Raw genomic sequence first — 14,723 nt, forward strand, 5'->3', positions numbered from 1 at the left:
CGGCCGTGAAGTTGATTCAGGGCCAGCAGGAGCCGCGATCTCAGTCCCAGAGATCTAGGCGCAGACGGGTAGCGGTTGTGTGGTCCCGATGTGGCGGCAGACTGACTTCAGCCGTTTTGTTCAACCTGCTGTCGTTCGCAAAAGGAACTTGGGCTGGCCGATTTGGGGAAAAAAGGGCGATTCGTCGCCGGCAGATCATTTAGGCAGACCATGAACCGACAGGGACGGGTGTTTTTGGGCTGGTGAGGCAGGGAATTCCCCCCAAGCTCCCCACATGTTCCCTCTGCCGGCCGAGCTTCCGCCTTTTGATACCAAAATAGTACATTTGTTTACATCCATGGGTTTGTGACCATAGAATAGCATCGGAAGACTAGCAGTGCAGCGTTCCGAAAGACGGAACAACATTTTCTAGACTGAGCTTTCGTCTTGTGCAGCGGAAAAGGTTCGACTTCCGAGCAATGCCCGCTCGTGCGTCGTGTAGCCCGTCGCCATGCAAGGGGAGACGCGCGTGGTGGGAAGGTCAGCACCAAGGTCTCGACGTCCCAACTGCTCTTGTCATCATCCTCTTGTGGCCGCACATGACGCGCGATTGAATCCATGCAAAGCATTGAGAGATTGTAGCTCGTCAAAGAGGGTTTTTGTTCGGGATTGCTCCGAATGGGAAAGGCAAGGTTATGCACCATGTGAAGGCTCGGCGGTAGGATGAGGCGTCAGAAATGGGTTTCGCGATCCCAAGTGCCGTGCGTCAGGCGGCAGGCAACCCGGTCGAACTGGGGGGCATGGGAGCCTTGGAGCTCAGAGTCTGGAGCAGCAAGCATTGGATGAAGTCGGAAGATGAGTGGTGGGGCAGGCAAGAGGACGGTGGCAGTGACTGGCAGAGCTCCGCAACAGGACAAAGAAAAGAGGGGGAATGAAGGATGATGTGTGGAAAGACTCGTTGCCCTAAGAGCAAGGACAGCAAAGAGGGAAAAATCTTCGTGTGTGTGGTCATTGAAATGCGACATGGTCACAAGGTTATAAATGTGCTGAGCGTTCGTCCGAAGACGATTGGAATTCTTGATTCCTTTGCTACTACAGTTGTACCACAGTTTCCGAGTGACCGTCTTCTATCTGTCGAGCAGTTTCTGAGACGAGAGTTGAGGCTTTGCAGGTACGTACCCTCCTAGTGATTTCGTGATTTCGCTCTCTCTGCTATGCTACTATGCCACTCTGCCACTCGAGTGTTTCGATTCGGGCAACATTTCCCGGGGCGCAGCTTGGTTGCCGCCACGAGGGCTCCCAGGCGGCCCAGCAGCGGCCAAAGCCCTTGTGCTCGGGGGAGGAGGAGGAGCTGTGCAGTGCTCTCGCCCACCACCCGCACCCGCACCAGCTTACAGCTGCCACTGGAAGTGTTGCCCCTCCTGGCCCTGCCACCACCTTCGCTCCCGCTCTTCCTTTCTCCCTCTTCCCCTCTCGACTCCTCGAGCCCTGCATTGGTTCCACCTTCTGCCCACCCCACATCATCCAACTTCCCAGCCCACAGCCCAATCCCGGCCTGTCTCTGTACTTGTGGCAACCGTCCTGACGCTCATCACGCACACCGCGCACACCACATACACCCCCAGTGCTTCATCATGCTCATTTATCCCCCGCTACCACTACCACTTAGCCCCCCCGCCCAGGTCCGGGCTACGCTAACTGATACTTGGTGTCGCTAGTCGGAAAAATTAAGGTACCGTTTCTCAGGCTCAAAGCTCTGCCGGCAGACGCACCCAGCTCACGACACTGACCCCCCGTTGCTCCAGGCCCAAGGTCTTACTACAAAACCACTTTACCGCCTGTTTATCTCTTCGCAAACTTCTCTCGACCTGCTCACCACCTTGACTCTCCTCTCCTCTCACCTCTCTTTGTCACAATGGTATTTGCCCGTGCTGCTGCGCGCTCTTTGTCGCGCCCCGCGTCATCCCTCTTTTCTGGTTCCCCGCATCTTGCACGCCGTGCAGCCATTCCTTCCATTGCCAAACGCACACTGACAGCCTCTGCTTCACGTCAGGGCAAAGTTCTTCTCGTCCTCTATGATGTATGTCTTCGGTCGACTCCCTCTTTTCTGACCCTCGCGAGGTTCAATCCCTAACAGTGACTCGTAGGGCCACGAGCATGCCAAACAACAACCCAACCTCCTCGGAACCACAGAGAACGAGCTAGGTATCCGAAAATGGCTGGAGGATCAAGGACACACATTGGTCACCACCTCGGACAAGGAGGGCGAGAACTCCAAGTTTGACCAGGAATTGGTCGACGCCGAAGTCATCATTACCACTCCGTACGACGCCCACCCCGAGAGGGGAATCCCTTAACCGATGTTACTAACACCTTGCATCTAGTTTCCACCCGGGTTACCTGACGGCCGAACGTCTAGCCAAAGCAAAGAAGCTGAAGATTGCCGTCACTGCCGGTATTGGGTCTGACCACGTCGACCTGAACGCCGCCAACGCCACCAACGGCGGTATCACTGTCGCCGAGGTCACTGGCAGCAACGTCGTCTCCGTTGCTGAGCATGTTGTTATGACCATCCTGACCCTTGTCCGCAACTTCGTTCCTGCCCACGAACAGATCGAGAGCGGAGACTGGAACGTCGCAGCTGTGGCCAAGAACGAGTACGACCTCGAAGGCAAGGTGGTTGGTACCGTTGCCGTTGGTCGTATTGGTGAGCGTGTGCTCCGTCGTCTTAAGCCCTTTGACTGCAAGGAGCTGTTGTACTTCGACTACCAACCACTCAGCCCTGAGAAGGAGAAGGAAATTGGCTGCCGACGTGTCGAGGATCTCGAAGAGATGTTGGCCCAGTGCGACGTTGTCACCATCAACTGCCCTCTCCACGAGAAGACTCGCGGACTGTTCAACAAGGACCTGATCTCCAAGATGAAGAAGGGTAAGCTGCGCCTACCACTAACTTCATCAACTTAGAGAGACTAATCTTGATTCTACAGGTGCATGGCTCGTAAACACCGCTCGTGGTGCTATCGTCGTCAAGGAAGACGTCGCCGAAGCCCTCAAGACCGGCCAGCTCAACGGCTATGGTGGTGATGTGTGGTTCCCTCAACCCGCTCCCAAGGACCATCCCCTCCGATATGCCAAGAACCCATGGGGCGGCGGCAATGCTATGGTCCCTCACATGTCGGGTACTTCTATTGATGCTCAGAAACGTTATGCGGCTGGCACCAAGGCTATCCTTGAGAGCTACTTCTCTGGCCGTCACGACTACAGGCCCGAGGATCTGATCTGTTACCAGGGTGACTATGCCACCAAGTCTTATGGCCAGAGAAACAAGAAATAGATACATTCTGTGGAAGCAAGCGCGCGGTGTTGACGACAAATGGTTGACGACGTGTATAAGCTAAGGGTCAAAAGGGAGCGGTGAGCATGCGGAGGGTCAAATTTTTTTCCGGGGCTCGATCCAGCAAGCCTAGCCTTCAAAAGCAGAAGTATACCAAGGACAGCAGTGATCTTCCATCTTCCCAAGCAGTCCAGGTCAGGCGAAACATACATCTATCTGGGACAGATAATCCATCACAAACATTGATTGGGCTGATTGAGAATGTAACAATCTTGATCAAGTCCAGAAACATGACTGATGAACCCAATCGCCGCGGCTGCGAATCTCCAGAGTCACTCCTTGCATGTGAAATTTCCTTCTCTCCGTGACTTCAGTGCCAATGCAGGTGGCGGCTTGGATAAAAAGTCGCACGACTCTCCAAGCTGGTGCGGGGAAAGCTTCGAGCTCCAAGCTCCAGCTCCCCATCATGTTTTGTCCTAGCTTTTCGCTATGTACCTCGCAGAGTCTGCACGATCCGTTCGTAATACCGGTGATATATCGGTGACGCCAACCTAGAGCTCTGCAAGCGCTTATCTTCCCGCGGAACTCAATCTTCCAGATCATCCTTCTGCCAGTTATCTCAGTCACAGGAACTGTTCGGTGTTTGAGACCTGCTTGAACGATTAAGCGAAGGAGGAAGGGAGGAGGTACAGGCTCATTGCCGTAATAGGTCTAGTGCAATGACTTCCGTCCTGGGATTAGCGTGTCACGGGGTGCAGATGGGTCTGATAAGAAACCCGGAGCTTATCGATAAGAACTTGGCATTATCGGCACGTGGCAGTGGCCTCGCCATACCTTCCAGAATCTCAACCACTTTCGCCACGTCGGGGACATCGAGGCGCGCGGCGCGTCAGTCAACACCAACCTCATCCAAGCGAAGAACGTGTTGGTTGTGGCGATACTAACATTCATCAAAGATGGTCCTCAAGCTCGCAGGAGACTGCCATCCTATCTCTGCCCAATCCACTACCCCTCGAAACTTTGGTCGGAACTTATCGCCTATTCGTCGAAGCCACAGAATGGTGGTCAATGACTTGTGCCCGAATATTTCTCGTGATGGATCCTCCCCTTTCGAGAATGAACGTTATGTTCAGAATTCTCTCATGGATTGGAATTTGACTGGGCGTGGCCGGTCCGCAGAATCAAAGCGGTCAGCGCAAGCAACTCCCAGCACTCTGTGGATAAGCCACTCAGAATTGCCCCTAGTGGCTGGGAAAGGAGTGCTTGGGATAAAAGAGCTGATGCGGATGCTGCATTGTCAACAAAAGCCAGTCAATCCCTCCAAGGTATCCAGTGCCATCAGCCCGAGTTCATGTCGAATTCTCGGTGTGCAATCGCTGCCAGTGAAAAGGTGGAACGCCAGGCCTCGAGGTCATTTTTGGATGCCTGTCCCAGACGAAACCCTCCAGGAATGACACGTTCTCAATACAGATTTTTTTGCAGAGGGAAAGCCTCTCAGAAAAGGTCATGCCAGTCAGTCCCATGCTGCATACCCAGGGGCAGCAAACACTTCCATATGTCCCCGTTCCCCACTGCAGAATTTTCAGCAAAGTTCAGGTGCGATGAGGATTCTACGAAATCCTGAGCGGTGCTCAATGGTAGGTCTCAATTTCGATTCTGAAAGTACGGTCTGAACACGGTCTACTCGCATTGACTTTTGATGTGGACGAAGAGGCTGCGTGTGACCAGCATGGTGGAAATTTAACTTTGGCAGGTTAAGGGACGCCCCGTTTCAGCCTCGTTTCCCAGTATTTGCAAAGACGACATCCCCACGCGCATTGAGAGTTCCTTTGGTTCACTCAATGGATTTTTTCAATCAAGAGGACCCTGGGTTGATCTGGCGGTGAGAGCATTGAACAAAACTCCAGAATCCCCCCGGCGGCAACTTCTCTTCTCTCGCGACAGTCCACGTACTCGTGGGTACCCCTACCAGTCAATATTCCTGCACGTTTGACTGACATTGTGCTCTAGGAGCCCCCCAGCGACAGCAGCAGGAGCAGCAACCACCACCTCGTGAGTATGAAGTGTGCCTCAGCAACAAGTTGACCATTGCTAACAAGATCCTCCAGAACCACAGTCACCAGCAGCAGCCTTTTCTCAGACTCTTGCCCACTCGACAAGCACCATGGGCGTCTCTCTCTCGATCTTGGCCAGCGAGACCTGCTGGGCCCTCAAGAGGTTTTTCCTCTTGTTGCGCTTCCGCAGGCGCCTCCGCAAGATCTTCTGCCGACCACCCAAGCATGGGAGCACGTCGACCTTCGACTGCTCCTTCTCAGAGATTCCTGTCGAACTCTGGGAAGGTGACTCCGGCCCTATCTCCCCCTTCTCCTCTCCTCCCACCTCTCCCGCCTCGACCCTCCCCCGGGTCGTTCCTCGTCCTCGCCGCCTTTCCGAGCGTTGGACAACTTACTAGTGGGCCCCGCGGCCAAATGTGCATGACGCCGACGTCTGACAACAGCGGTTAGCCCCCAGACTGCCTTGCAGAGTGGACCTCTATCTACCGTCAGGTCACAGACGGTTGCAGACCAGTAATGACAGTGAGAAGGCTTCGGCCGATGTCCCGGTTACTGAGTTGCACAGCATGACATCTCACAACCTCTGACGCATCAATGTCAAGTTAATGATGAGCTCTGTCACCTTCGGATTGTGTGCGTACTGGCTTCGGCTGGGCAGATGCCACTTTCTGTTGGATGTGAGCCTAGAGCCAAAAGACCGAAAGCGCTCCAAGCGTTATTAGACTCTGGCCATCGAGCTGCACAAAGATATGTCCCAGATCTGCCAGTCTGTTTTTTATTTGAGCGACAAGAGCACCAGTGACAGCAGCGTCAACCTTCCTGTCAATCACATGGCAGTGCGACTCGATCTGAGCTTGCCATACACATTCTTTACACCAAGGGTTTGACGGCACCCTTCAAAGCCAGGTTGACGCTCTTTACACCACTTTCACTTTCATTTATTCACACAACTGTCGCTCGCTCTCACCTCTCTCGTTTGAATGCTGAAGGACATCCACACCACATTCGCTTTCTCAATTACAAGCAAAGCAGACGCCGACCTCAACACACTCTTTTCAACCACCTCGATTCCAACTGTGGTCTGGCAACGCCCTTCACAAACTAAATCTTCATTCAATCGTTCAGAGCACCGTCAATCACTCAATCCAGTTAATTCAATCTACAAAATCATCTCGACCACTGGCACTCTCACAGAGAATGCATCTGCCACTACTTATTTCACCATTTACCACAATACATATCACCGTCGTTCTTTCTCCTCCACTCGACTGATTCCAAACCACAACATTGCCATATACCTCAATCCTGAATTCTCTGTGACAGAGGAACGCCACATTCCTGCCATCTACAATGCAATCTATACACACTCCTGAAACTTGTCACTCGTTCAAACCCTGTTCGATCTGCAATCAGTCCAACGCTCCGCAATCCACTTTGACCACCACATCCCCATGATAGAGGAACAACATTTCGCCAACATCTATCTACATTGCCATCTACGCCGCCACTTAAAGCACTGCCGGTCATTCACAAGCATTCGATCGTTCAACCAATTCAACTGAGCTTTACACCACCGTCAACCCACCAACGCCGGCTTCCCTCCAGCAACAGCACAACTCAATGTCGTTGTCATCTATCTGCCAATTTCCACTGCCATATACCAGCTGTCTACGACTCATCACATCCCTCAAAGACAGCCAATCAATCACAACCCCCAGAATTCTGTGATGGAAGGTGAACGGAAAGAAAAATTTTGGAAGGATTGAAGGTGTTGGGATGGGAAAGGTCTAAATCACAGAATTCAGGAAGGACAGGAAGCAAGGACAGGAAGCAAGGAAGGGAGTAAAAATCTCACCGAGATCAAAACCAAAGAGGAGGAAAAGACCTGAGCTCTCTCGGTTGCCGTTTTCTTGAGGCCAGGAAGGAACTGCCCATTGGTCGTTGGTATTCATGTATTCTAGTCATCTATCACCCTGCAATCCAGGTCATTGTATATTAGTATATCGGTCCCTTGACAGCTGTCTATATCTGAGAAAAATGCTGACGTCGACGTCGCTCACTCACGGTCATCCGTTCCTCTCTCACGCCCTCGCTCGTAGGCACTGGTTTTCGTTCGGACTCGGAGGAGAAGTGACAGAAGTCCTCGAAGCACTGGGGACGATTGCATGCACAGTCTGTACAGGCAGACACTCCTCGACCGCCGGCGTCTGGAGCGTTGGTGGAAAAAAGGGGTCTGCATACCTACCTACATACAACTAACGGCGCAGCGGCGGAAGGAAGAGAAAATGCGGTCTCGGGTCCTGGGTCTTGGTTCTTGGTTCTTGGTTCTGCAGCAGAGTCTCGAGAGTGAGAGGGAGAGGGAGAGTCAAACCGCTCTCGGCTGAACAGCAAGTAATCTACAACACTCCACTATCCCACACAACGCATCTATTGATGATTCTCATGTATGTGTATGTATATATACGTTCGGAAGCAAACGGCCCGACAGACAGACAAACACGCAAAAGGGCATGGGCAGCTGAGGGAAACGGTATGTACAGGAGAGAGGGAGACAAAAGACAAACATCAGCTTTGCGTCTCAAAACTTCAGGACCACCATCTCCATCCGCTCGTTCTGGCCTATCAGCCACCGCTCGTCGCCCGCGATGCGGCCCATGAAGGAGACTTCCTTGGTCAAGTCGTCGTCGAGGGTGGCCCAGCCGAGGGCAGCTTCGTCGAGGGTGGCAAAGTCCCTGTTGTCGTCGGCTTCGACCTTCAGACGCACGACCAGCCTGTTCTCCACGCTGTGGCCCGAGAAGCACGTCTCGACCAGGCTCAGTCTGACGCCGGCGGCGGCGTCGACCACGTCCATGACGGGCAGGAACCACGGCTCGCTTTCTTCCACGTCGGCCGTCTCCATGCTGCAGTGGCCGCGGTACGGGGGCAGGTTGCCGTCCCATTCCCGGAACAGCCTGGGCCCTTCGCCGAGGAAGGGGAACGTGGTCGTCTTGGCGCACCACAGCCGCTCGGCCGGGTCAAAGTAGCCCTGGCCGGCCACGCCGACGTTCTCGCGCACCGTGAGGGACAGGGTCTCCGAGTCCAGGTGCAGCGACATCAGGGCGACGCTGGCGCGCTGGCGGATGCCGAAGAGATCCATCTGCATGAAAGAGAACCTCGACACAATACATGGGCCGGCTTTCCCGGCGGGGCGGAATTTCCCAGACGGGTCCGTGGAGGGCCGATACGGCGAGGGGCCAGAAATGTCCCAGACCGAGAGCGACTCGATGGGCAGCTCCTCGTCGCCCGTGTACATGCTCCGGTTGGGCTGCCAGAAATACACGGCGTAATGGGTGGCATTGTGGGTCGAGAAGAAGCGGTCGTGGTAGTTGGGCGGCAGGCCGAGGAAATGCATCTTCCACTCCGACCGCCAGGTCACCTCCCAGGACGTGTCTTCTCCAGCAGGCCGTCGGACGTCGAAACAATTGGCAAAATGCCGGTTGACTTGTTCCATGGCGTTGAGGTTGTGGAAAGGGTCTTTCTCGGCCCATTCCACAATCAAGGTTCGGTCCTTGAGCCGGAGATTGCGGATGATCTTGCCTCGAATGTCGAATGGGATCGGATACTTCTGGCCCGTCTCGACGTCCAACAGGGCCAGGATCTGCGGGAAGTAGCCATCCTCGTTGCACTCGGCGGGCGCATACACCATGAGACCGTCGTCGTAGGACCACAGAGTCGGTCTGAACAGGTAAGGCTTGGTGCCAATGCGACTCAGGTGGCTGGCCGCGGTCTCGTAGTACAGACGCCCTCCTGGCTGGCTTTCGTGGTAGTCCCACTGGCCGACAGGGAACCAGTCGCCTAATTGTTCAACCGGCGCCATGGGATATCTGTCGACGACTCTGGCAGTGCCATGGGCCAGGTGGTGGTAGCGCAAGGCCACGGCGGCCAGGATGCCTTTCCAGTCCAACGAGCTTTGTGGGTGGCAGGGAGAGTGCAGATGGAGTGTGCCGGGGGGAAGGGACCGGACTTCCCTGGCGCGCGGGTAGGACTGCAGCACGAATCTGATGTATTCGTCTCTAGAGAATGCGGTGCGCCATGCTTTTGAGACGCGCTGGCAGGACACGACGTCCCATGCGGAGAGGTCTGCCAAGACTAAGAGGAAGACGTCCTCGGGCAACTCGGGCAGCGATATCAGGGCTGGCTTTGATGATGGAGACGGAAGAGAGGAAAGGCCGGGACCGAGCTCGTCGGAGGTTGAGTCCAGCGGCAGCATAGCTGGTGTCTGGGATGAAGCTGTAGCGCTGTGCATGGTCGTCGGCTGTGAGTCTGGAGTGAAGGGCACAGCATGGGCGCAGCATCTGAGCAACGCATCGAGAAGCCCAAGGTGCTGATCATGGCCGGGTGGGCGACGAAGGAGGGAGGAGAGGTAGCAACAATGCCCGTCAGCTCATGGTATCCTCAGTGAGGTAGGTAAGGTCTGTTGTGTTGTATGACGAGTCGGAAATCAAATCCAGTTTGGTTTACTCCTCCTCTTCCTCCTCCTCATCCTCCTACTCCTCCTCTTCGCCCTGGATTCCTGGCGCCATGTGAGCTCGGTCCAAGTGCGGAGAGGGAGGGATGGAGGGATTCGAAGCGAGAGGCATGTGGGCGCTGACTAATCGGGTCACGTGGCCGCTTATCGGGACGATATCGGTGCCGCGGTTTTCCGATGCTGTCCAAAGGTTAGCAACTAGTGCCGCCGCTACCAAGGTCATCCTGCTGTTAGAAGAGCGATTAGGGATACTAAAGCACGATATTAGGCCACTAGTGCTCCCCCTAGTGCTTGCAATCAGTGGGCGACTTGTCCGACGGCAACCCTCGCCGCGGGGAATGAATGCGAATTTTTTGCCTCTCGCGATAAAAACCATTTCCCCAGATGCCGCGGCGACTGGGAGCAATCTATACGCCTCACCACGAGCAGTAGAACCCAGGTCCTTAGTATCTGCTTGTCCCAGGGCGCAGGGCCAGTCGACCACCACCAAACCTCCAAGTACAAGAACCTCGTTGCTCGCCCAGTTGGTCCATCTCGTCTCCTGACAGAGTCACCCTTCGGCATAGACTGTAGCACAGCACACCACCACTGCATTTTTCCCTCTGCTTTTGATCCATCACCTGCCCAGGACCTGGCTACGCGGGGAAGGAGGTCTTTTTCTCACTTTCCTCTTTGGTTGCATCCTACTACCCAGTGCTGCAACTGTGGTGGCCAGACTCTGCGTGTGGGGGGAAGCACATCTCCATTGATTTTTCGGGTGGTGACTCAGGACCATTATAATTTTTTTATTTTTTTTTCCCTTTTCGCCTCCCGCCATCACCTTGAGGCCTTTTCCTTCAGCCTCCTCTTTGGACACCGACACCATTGCTATTGCTCTCCATTGGGAACAGCTTCTAGCTTCTACAGACCAGCTGCCTGTCCGACCGACCCTAGCCCGCCTGCTGTCCTCCTGCTTTCTCCTTCACCCCACCCTCTTGAACCCGATTATATCCCTCGCCTCGACCACCTCTCCCGCCCCGCTCTTCCTTCTCTAACCAACAACCCCCCAACTGCTCCTGCTCGCGCACTCCCTACATCATGGTTATGAACGACAACTCCAACATGTCCTCCACCACCATCGTCCCCCAGACCTCCGCCGCCACCAATGGCGACCTCCCCTCCTTCACAGTAAAAGCCGGCCTGGCCCAGATGCTCAAGGGCGGCGTGATTATGGATGTGGTCAATGCAGAACAAGCCCGTATCGCTGAGGAAGCCGGCGCCTGTGCCGTTATGGCTCTCGAGCGCGTGCCTGCCGACATTCGCGCCCAGGGCGGTGTCGCCCGAATGTCAGACCCCGCTTTGATCAAAGAGATCCAGGCCGCCGTTACCATACCCGTGATGGCAAAGGCTAGGATAGGCCACTTCGTCGAGTGCCAGATCCTCGAGGCCCTGGGAGTCGACTACATTGACGAGAGTGAGGTTTTGACGCCTGCGGATAACACCTTCCACGTCGAGAAGGCCGGCTTCAGAGTACCCTTTGTGTGCGGTTGCCGGAATCTGGGTGAGGCACTGCGACGGATCGCCGAGGGCGCCGCCATGATTCGGACGAAAGGCGAAGCCGGCACCGGCGATGTTGTCGAGGCAGTCAAGCACATGCGCACGGTCAAGAGTGACATCGCCAAAGCCCAGGCCGCCTTGAAAGAGGGAGAGGGTTCCTTGAGAGCGCTGGCCAAGGAATTGGGCTGTGACGCCGCCCTGCTCAAGCAGACCGCCGAGCTCGGCCGCCTGCCCGTGGTCAACTTCGCCGCCGGCGGTATCGCGACCCCGGCCGACGCCGCCCTCATGATGCAACTGGGCTGCGACGGTGTCTTTGTTGGCTCGGGCATCTTCAAGAGCGGAAACGCCGCCAAGCGAGCAAAGGCCATCGTGCAAGCCACGACGCACTACCGAGACGCACACGTCCTGGCACAGTGCTCCGAGGGCCTGGGCGAGGCTATGGTTGGCATCAACGTGAGTGGTATGAAAGATGGCGACAAGCTGGCCGTCCGGGGATGGTAGACGATCGAAGACCGGCATGTGCATGGTGTTGGGATAGAAAAGAATGGAGCTCCCCCCTTCCTTCCTTACTTTCATAACGAGTGAGAAGAGGCCACGGAACAAAATCCAAGCCGAGGAGAGACGTATTGCAAGATGGAGAGACATCACGAGCACGAGCACGATCCTGGCCATGGATTGGTACGAGGACGATAAGTCGCGAGCGAGTAACGAGGACGAGGATGAAGACCGAACATTACGACCAAGGATGTGGACGAGCATGAGAGACACGGGAACAGTGCATTCACCGGCGGTTGGCGTCTTACGTATCTACTCCATACCTAGGTCAGGCCGATTTTCTAATCTATTCGAATGGAAGTTGCATTTGGATTGGACCTCGAGGGGCCAGGCGTATACAGTCACGCAGAACAAAAATAGATTCCAATCAATCACTCGATCACTCGATCACTCGGTCAGTTAAACAATGTAACGAAACAAGCCAGTTGGCAATCCAATCCTGGTTCGAAGAAAAAGCATGCATGTTCACACCAACTAACTAACCGCTTCACGAATGGTTTGATCCGACATTGCTAATAGAGGTTTGTTGCCTGTTATACCGGCCTACATAGCTGGCTACCAGTACCTGAGGATGTATATATATGATACGTAGCCCCTAGTCCGTACCCTTCACGGCACCACCCTCGTGTATGTCGATCCTCCCACTCGCGCGGTCATTCACTGCCAACCTAGCTGATTCACTACTGCCGCCTCTATCGTCCCTGTATGTGTGGCTGGTGGATGTGGGAAACAGCGCCTGTGGGCAGGACGCGGAACCCCGCGCCCGACGATCTCAAATGAGCTCTTCCAAGACAGCCTCCATCTCCGCCTTGGCCAGGGGGACGCCCAGCGTCTCGGCGCCGCTGACGGGGTCCCGCCGGCTGGTGATCATCTGGTGGTCCAGGAACTCCTTGAGCAGGAACTGGAAGTTCATGCTGCTCGAGCAGATGAACTCCTCGGCGGCCTTGCGGTAGAGCGTGCGGTATTCGACGCCCACTTCCTCTGCTGCTGGCCCCGTGCTGGTGGTGGTGGTGGTGGTGGGCGCTGCGGACGTCGTCTTGTCGCCCGTGCCTCGAGATCTCTTCCGGCCCGTTCGTCTTCCGTCTTCTCCGTCGTCGTCGTCTTCTTCTCCGTCTTCCACCCCGCCGCCGCCGCTGCCGCCGTGGGTGTAGGGCATGGCTTCGCCGTCGAAACCGTCTTCTAAAATGCTCAGGATCTCAGCGAGCAGCAGGCGGTACAGGTTCCTGGCGTTCTCCGGCAAGCTCTTCAGCACAAACCCGATGCCTTCCTTCCCGCCGGCCCGCATCCTCTTCTTGCCCAGTAATTCGTGGACCTCGTCTACCACGCTGCCCATCTCGGCCGTGTAAGGTGCGAAAGTCGTGCAGTCGTGGAAGACGAATTTGAATTGGTCGAGGAGGGACGAGTTCCACAGCGCCGGAAAGGTGGGGGTGTCGCACGTGGCGAGAAAGGAGACGTTCGGGTGAGCCGCTAGGCGGGCCAGGAGGGATTGTATCGACGGTCGGCGGAGGGATGCGGAGTCGATGGAGTTGACCATCACGAGCAGCTGCGAGGATGGAGGGTTGTCTGTGAGGTGGGATAGCAGAGTGTCGAGCATTTCTTCGGGTTGACCGGTCAGGCGAATTGCTTGATCCTCCGTTTCGGCCACGGCCGCAGCAATGGTGTTGAGGATTGTGCGCGGATTGAGCTTCGGAATGTAGCCATTGACAACGACGATGCGAGGAGATGGACGGCATTTATTGTACATGTACTCGGCGAACTGGTTGGCAAGAGGTTGTTTACTACCGTAGCCGTAAAGACATAACCCAAATCCTTCAGCGAGTTCGAAGCGCCACTGTGGGAAAGATCGGGCGTGCAACTTCATCAGAAAGGCTTTCTCCGGTTCGTGAGGATCTCGCCAGCACGAGATCTGTTCAAAGTATTCCTCGTGCGTGAGCAATTTGACCGAGTTGAACTTGTTGCTTGAGACCTGAGGAGGCCCAGCACGGTTTTGGTAGAAGTATCGTTCTTCGGGGGGGATGTCGCCCTCGGGGGTGGGCGATCTCCTGGACTTTGCTCCCTTTGGTCGCCCTCGTTTGCCTGGGCTCTTCTTTGATGGTGTGCCAGCTTCGACATCCTGGCTCAGTCCATCTCCGTCGACGTCCTCCTCGTCTGGTTCCTCACCCTCGTCGAGTATTTCTCGAGCCAACTGCGCGTCTTGTCCGTCCACATCGTCATCATCAGCGTCCTGTGCCTCAGCGAGCAGTCGGGCACTCTTCCTCTTAGCAGACCTGTCCGCCTTTGCTCGTGCGGATTTTGATGGTGTGGTAGTTGCTGCGCTGCCTTTGCCTCGGGTCGGAGTAGAGAACAGAGTGCGGCCATTGGGTTTCGGGGTAGGACTGCCTTCGTCTTGGTCCTCTTCGGTCTGAACGTCCTCGACGGCGGGCTTTCTTTTTCTTCTCGAAGGGGTCCCCTCTTGATTGGGAGTGCCATTCGTCAAGGGGCTTGCGGCAGAGGCATCCTCATGGTCTCCATTACTGAGTGCCCCTCTTTCTGCTGTCTTCCTCCGGCGCTTCGAAGGGGTGTTCGTGGCTTCAACGAGGGAGTCCGGATCGGGATCGGGGTACTTTCTTTTAGCCATAGTGAGGGGTTGCAGACACGTAGGCAGAGAGGGCTTGTGCGAAAGACACGAAAGAGAGTGAGGTGTCGTTGGATTGAGGCTGGAATCCCTGACTTGTGGCCTCTTCTCTAGTCTTGTTCATTGCGCGACGCGACTTTTGCT

At 55.4% G+C, this 14,723-nt stretch overlaps 6 protein-coding genes across 6 annotated transcripts; 4 read left to right on the top strand and 2 right to left on the bottom strand.

Annotated features, from left to right (window-relative positions):
* Positions 1–1,193: 1,193 nt before the first annotated feature.
* PV07_07239 (uncharacterized protein) lies at positions 1,194–1,697 on the top strand (the record flags this gene model as incomplete). Its single annotated transcript, XM_016394303.1, has 1 exon — positions 1,194–1,697. One exon carries the CDS (start codon positions 1,194–1,196, stop codon positions 1,695–1,697), a length of 504 nt encoding a protein of 167 aa, XP_016247722.1.
* Positions 1,698–1,894: 197 nt separating this feature from the next.
* Positions 1,895–3,313, top strand: PV07_07240 (formate dehydrogenase; the record flags this gene model as incomplete). The annotated part of the gene is made up of 4 exons (XM_016394304.1): positions 1,895–2,059; positions 2,127–2,302; positions 2,364–2,908; positions 2,967–3,313. The coding sequence occupies 4 exons, from the start codon at positions 1,895–1,897 to the stop codon at positions 3,311–3,313; spliced, it is 1,233 nt and encodes a 410-aa protein (XP_016247723.1).
* A 956-nt stretch (positions 3,314–4,269) lies between these two features.
* PV07_07241 (uncharacterized protein) lies at positions 4,270–5,765 on the top strand (the record flags this gene model as incomplete). Its single annotated transcript, XM_016394305.1, has 3 exons — positions 4,270–4,336; positions 5,324–5,365; positions 5,422–5,765. The coding sequence occupies 3 exons, from the start codon at positions 4,270–4,272 to the stop codon at positions 5,763–5,765; spliced, it is 453 nt and encodes a 150-aa protein (XP_016247724.1).
* Positions 5,766–7,668: 1,903 nt separating this feature from the next.
* PV07_07242 (uncharacterized protein) lies at positions 7,669–10,122 on the bottom strand. The gene has a single exon (XM_016394306.1). It carries the CDS (start codon positions 9,650–9,652, stop codon positions 7,946–7,948), a length of 1,707 nt encoding a protein of 568 aa, XP_016247725.1. The 5' UTR covers positions 9,653–10,122; the 3' UTR covers positions 7,669–7,945.
* A 174-nt stretch (positions 10,123–10,296) lies between these two features.
* PV07_07243 (pyridoxine biosynthesis protein pyroA) lies at positions 10,297–12,440 on the top strand. Its single transcript, XM_016394307.1, has one exon. It carries the CDS (start codon positions 10,952–10,954, stop codon positions 11,909–11,911), a length of 960 nt encoding a protein of 319 aa, XP_016247726.1. The 5' UTR covers positions 10,297–10,951; the 3' UTR covers positions 11,912–12,440.
* A 53-nt stretch (positions 12,441–12,493) lies between these two features.
* On the bottom strand, positions 12,494–14,671 carry PV07_07244 (uncharacterized protein). Its single transcript, XM_016394308.1, has one exon. It carries the CDS (start codon positions 14,580–14,582, stop codon positions 12,738–12,740), a length of 1,845 nt encoding a protein of 614 aa, XP_016247727.1. The 5' UTR covers positions 14,583–14,671; the 3' UTR covers positions 12,494–12,737.
* Positions 14,672–14,723: the final 52 nt, after the last annotated feature.

The sequence above is a fragment of the Cladophialophora immunda genome, assembly GCF_000835495.1.
Source record: "Cladophialophora immunda strain CBS 83496 unplaced genomic scaffold supercont1.4, whole genome shotgun sequence".
Classification (NCBI taxonomy): domain Eukaryota; kingdom Fungi; phylum Ascomycota; class Eurotiomycetes; order Chaetothyriales; family Herpotrichiellaceae; genus Cladophialophora; species Cladophialophora immunda.

Excerpts from the sequence above, each read along its gene's own strand:
- PV07_07242 (XM_016394306.1), bottom strand. The coding sequence starts at position 9,652 with ATGCACAGCGCTACAGCTTCATCCCAGACACCAGCTATGCTGCCGCTG.
- PV07_07243 (XM_016394307.1), top strand. The coding sequence starts at position 10,952 with ATGGTTATGAACGACAACTCCAACATGTCCTCCACCACCATCGTCCCC.
- PV07_07244 (XM_016394308.1), bottom strand. The coding sequence starts at position 14,582 with ATGGCTAAAAGAAAGTACCCCGATCCCGATCCGGACTCCCTCGTTGAA.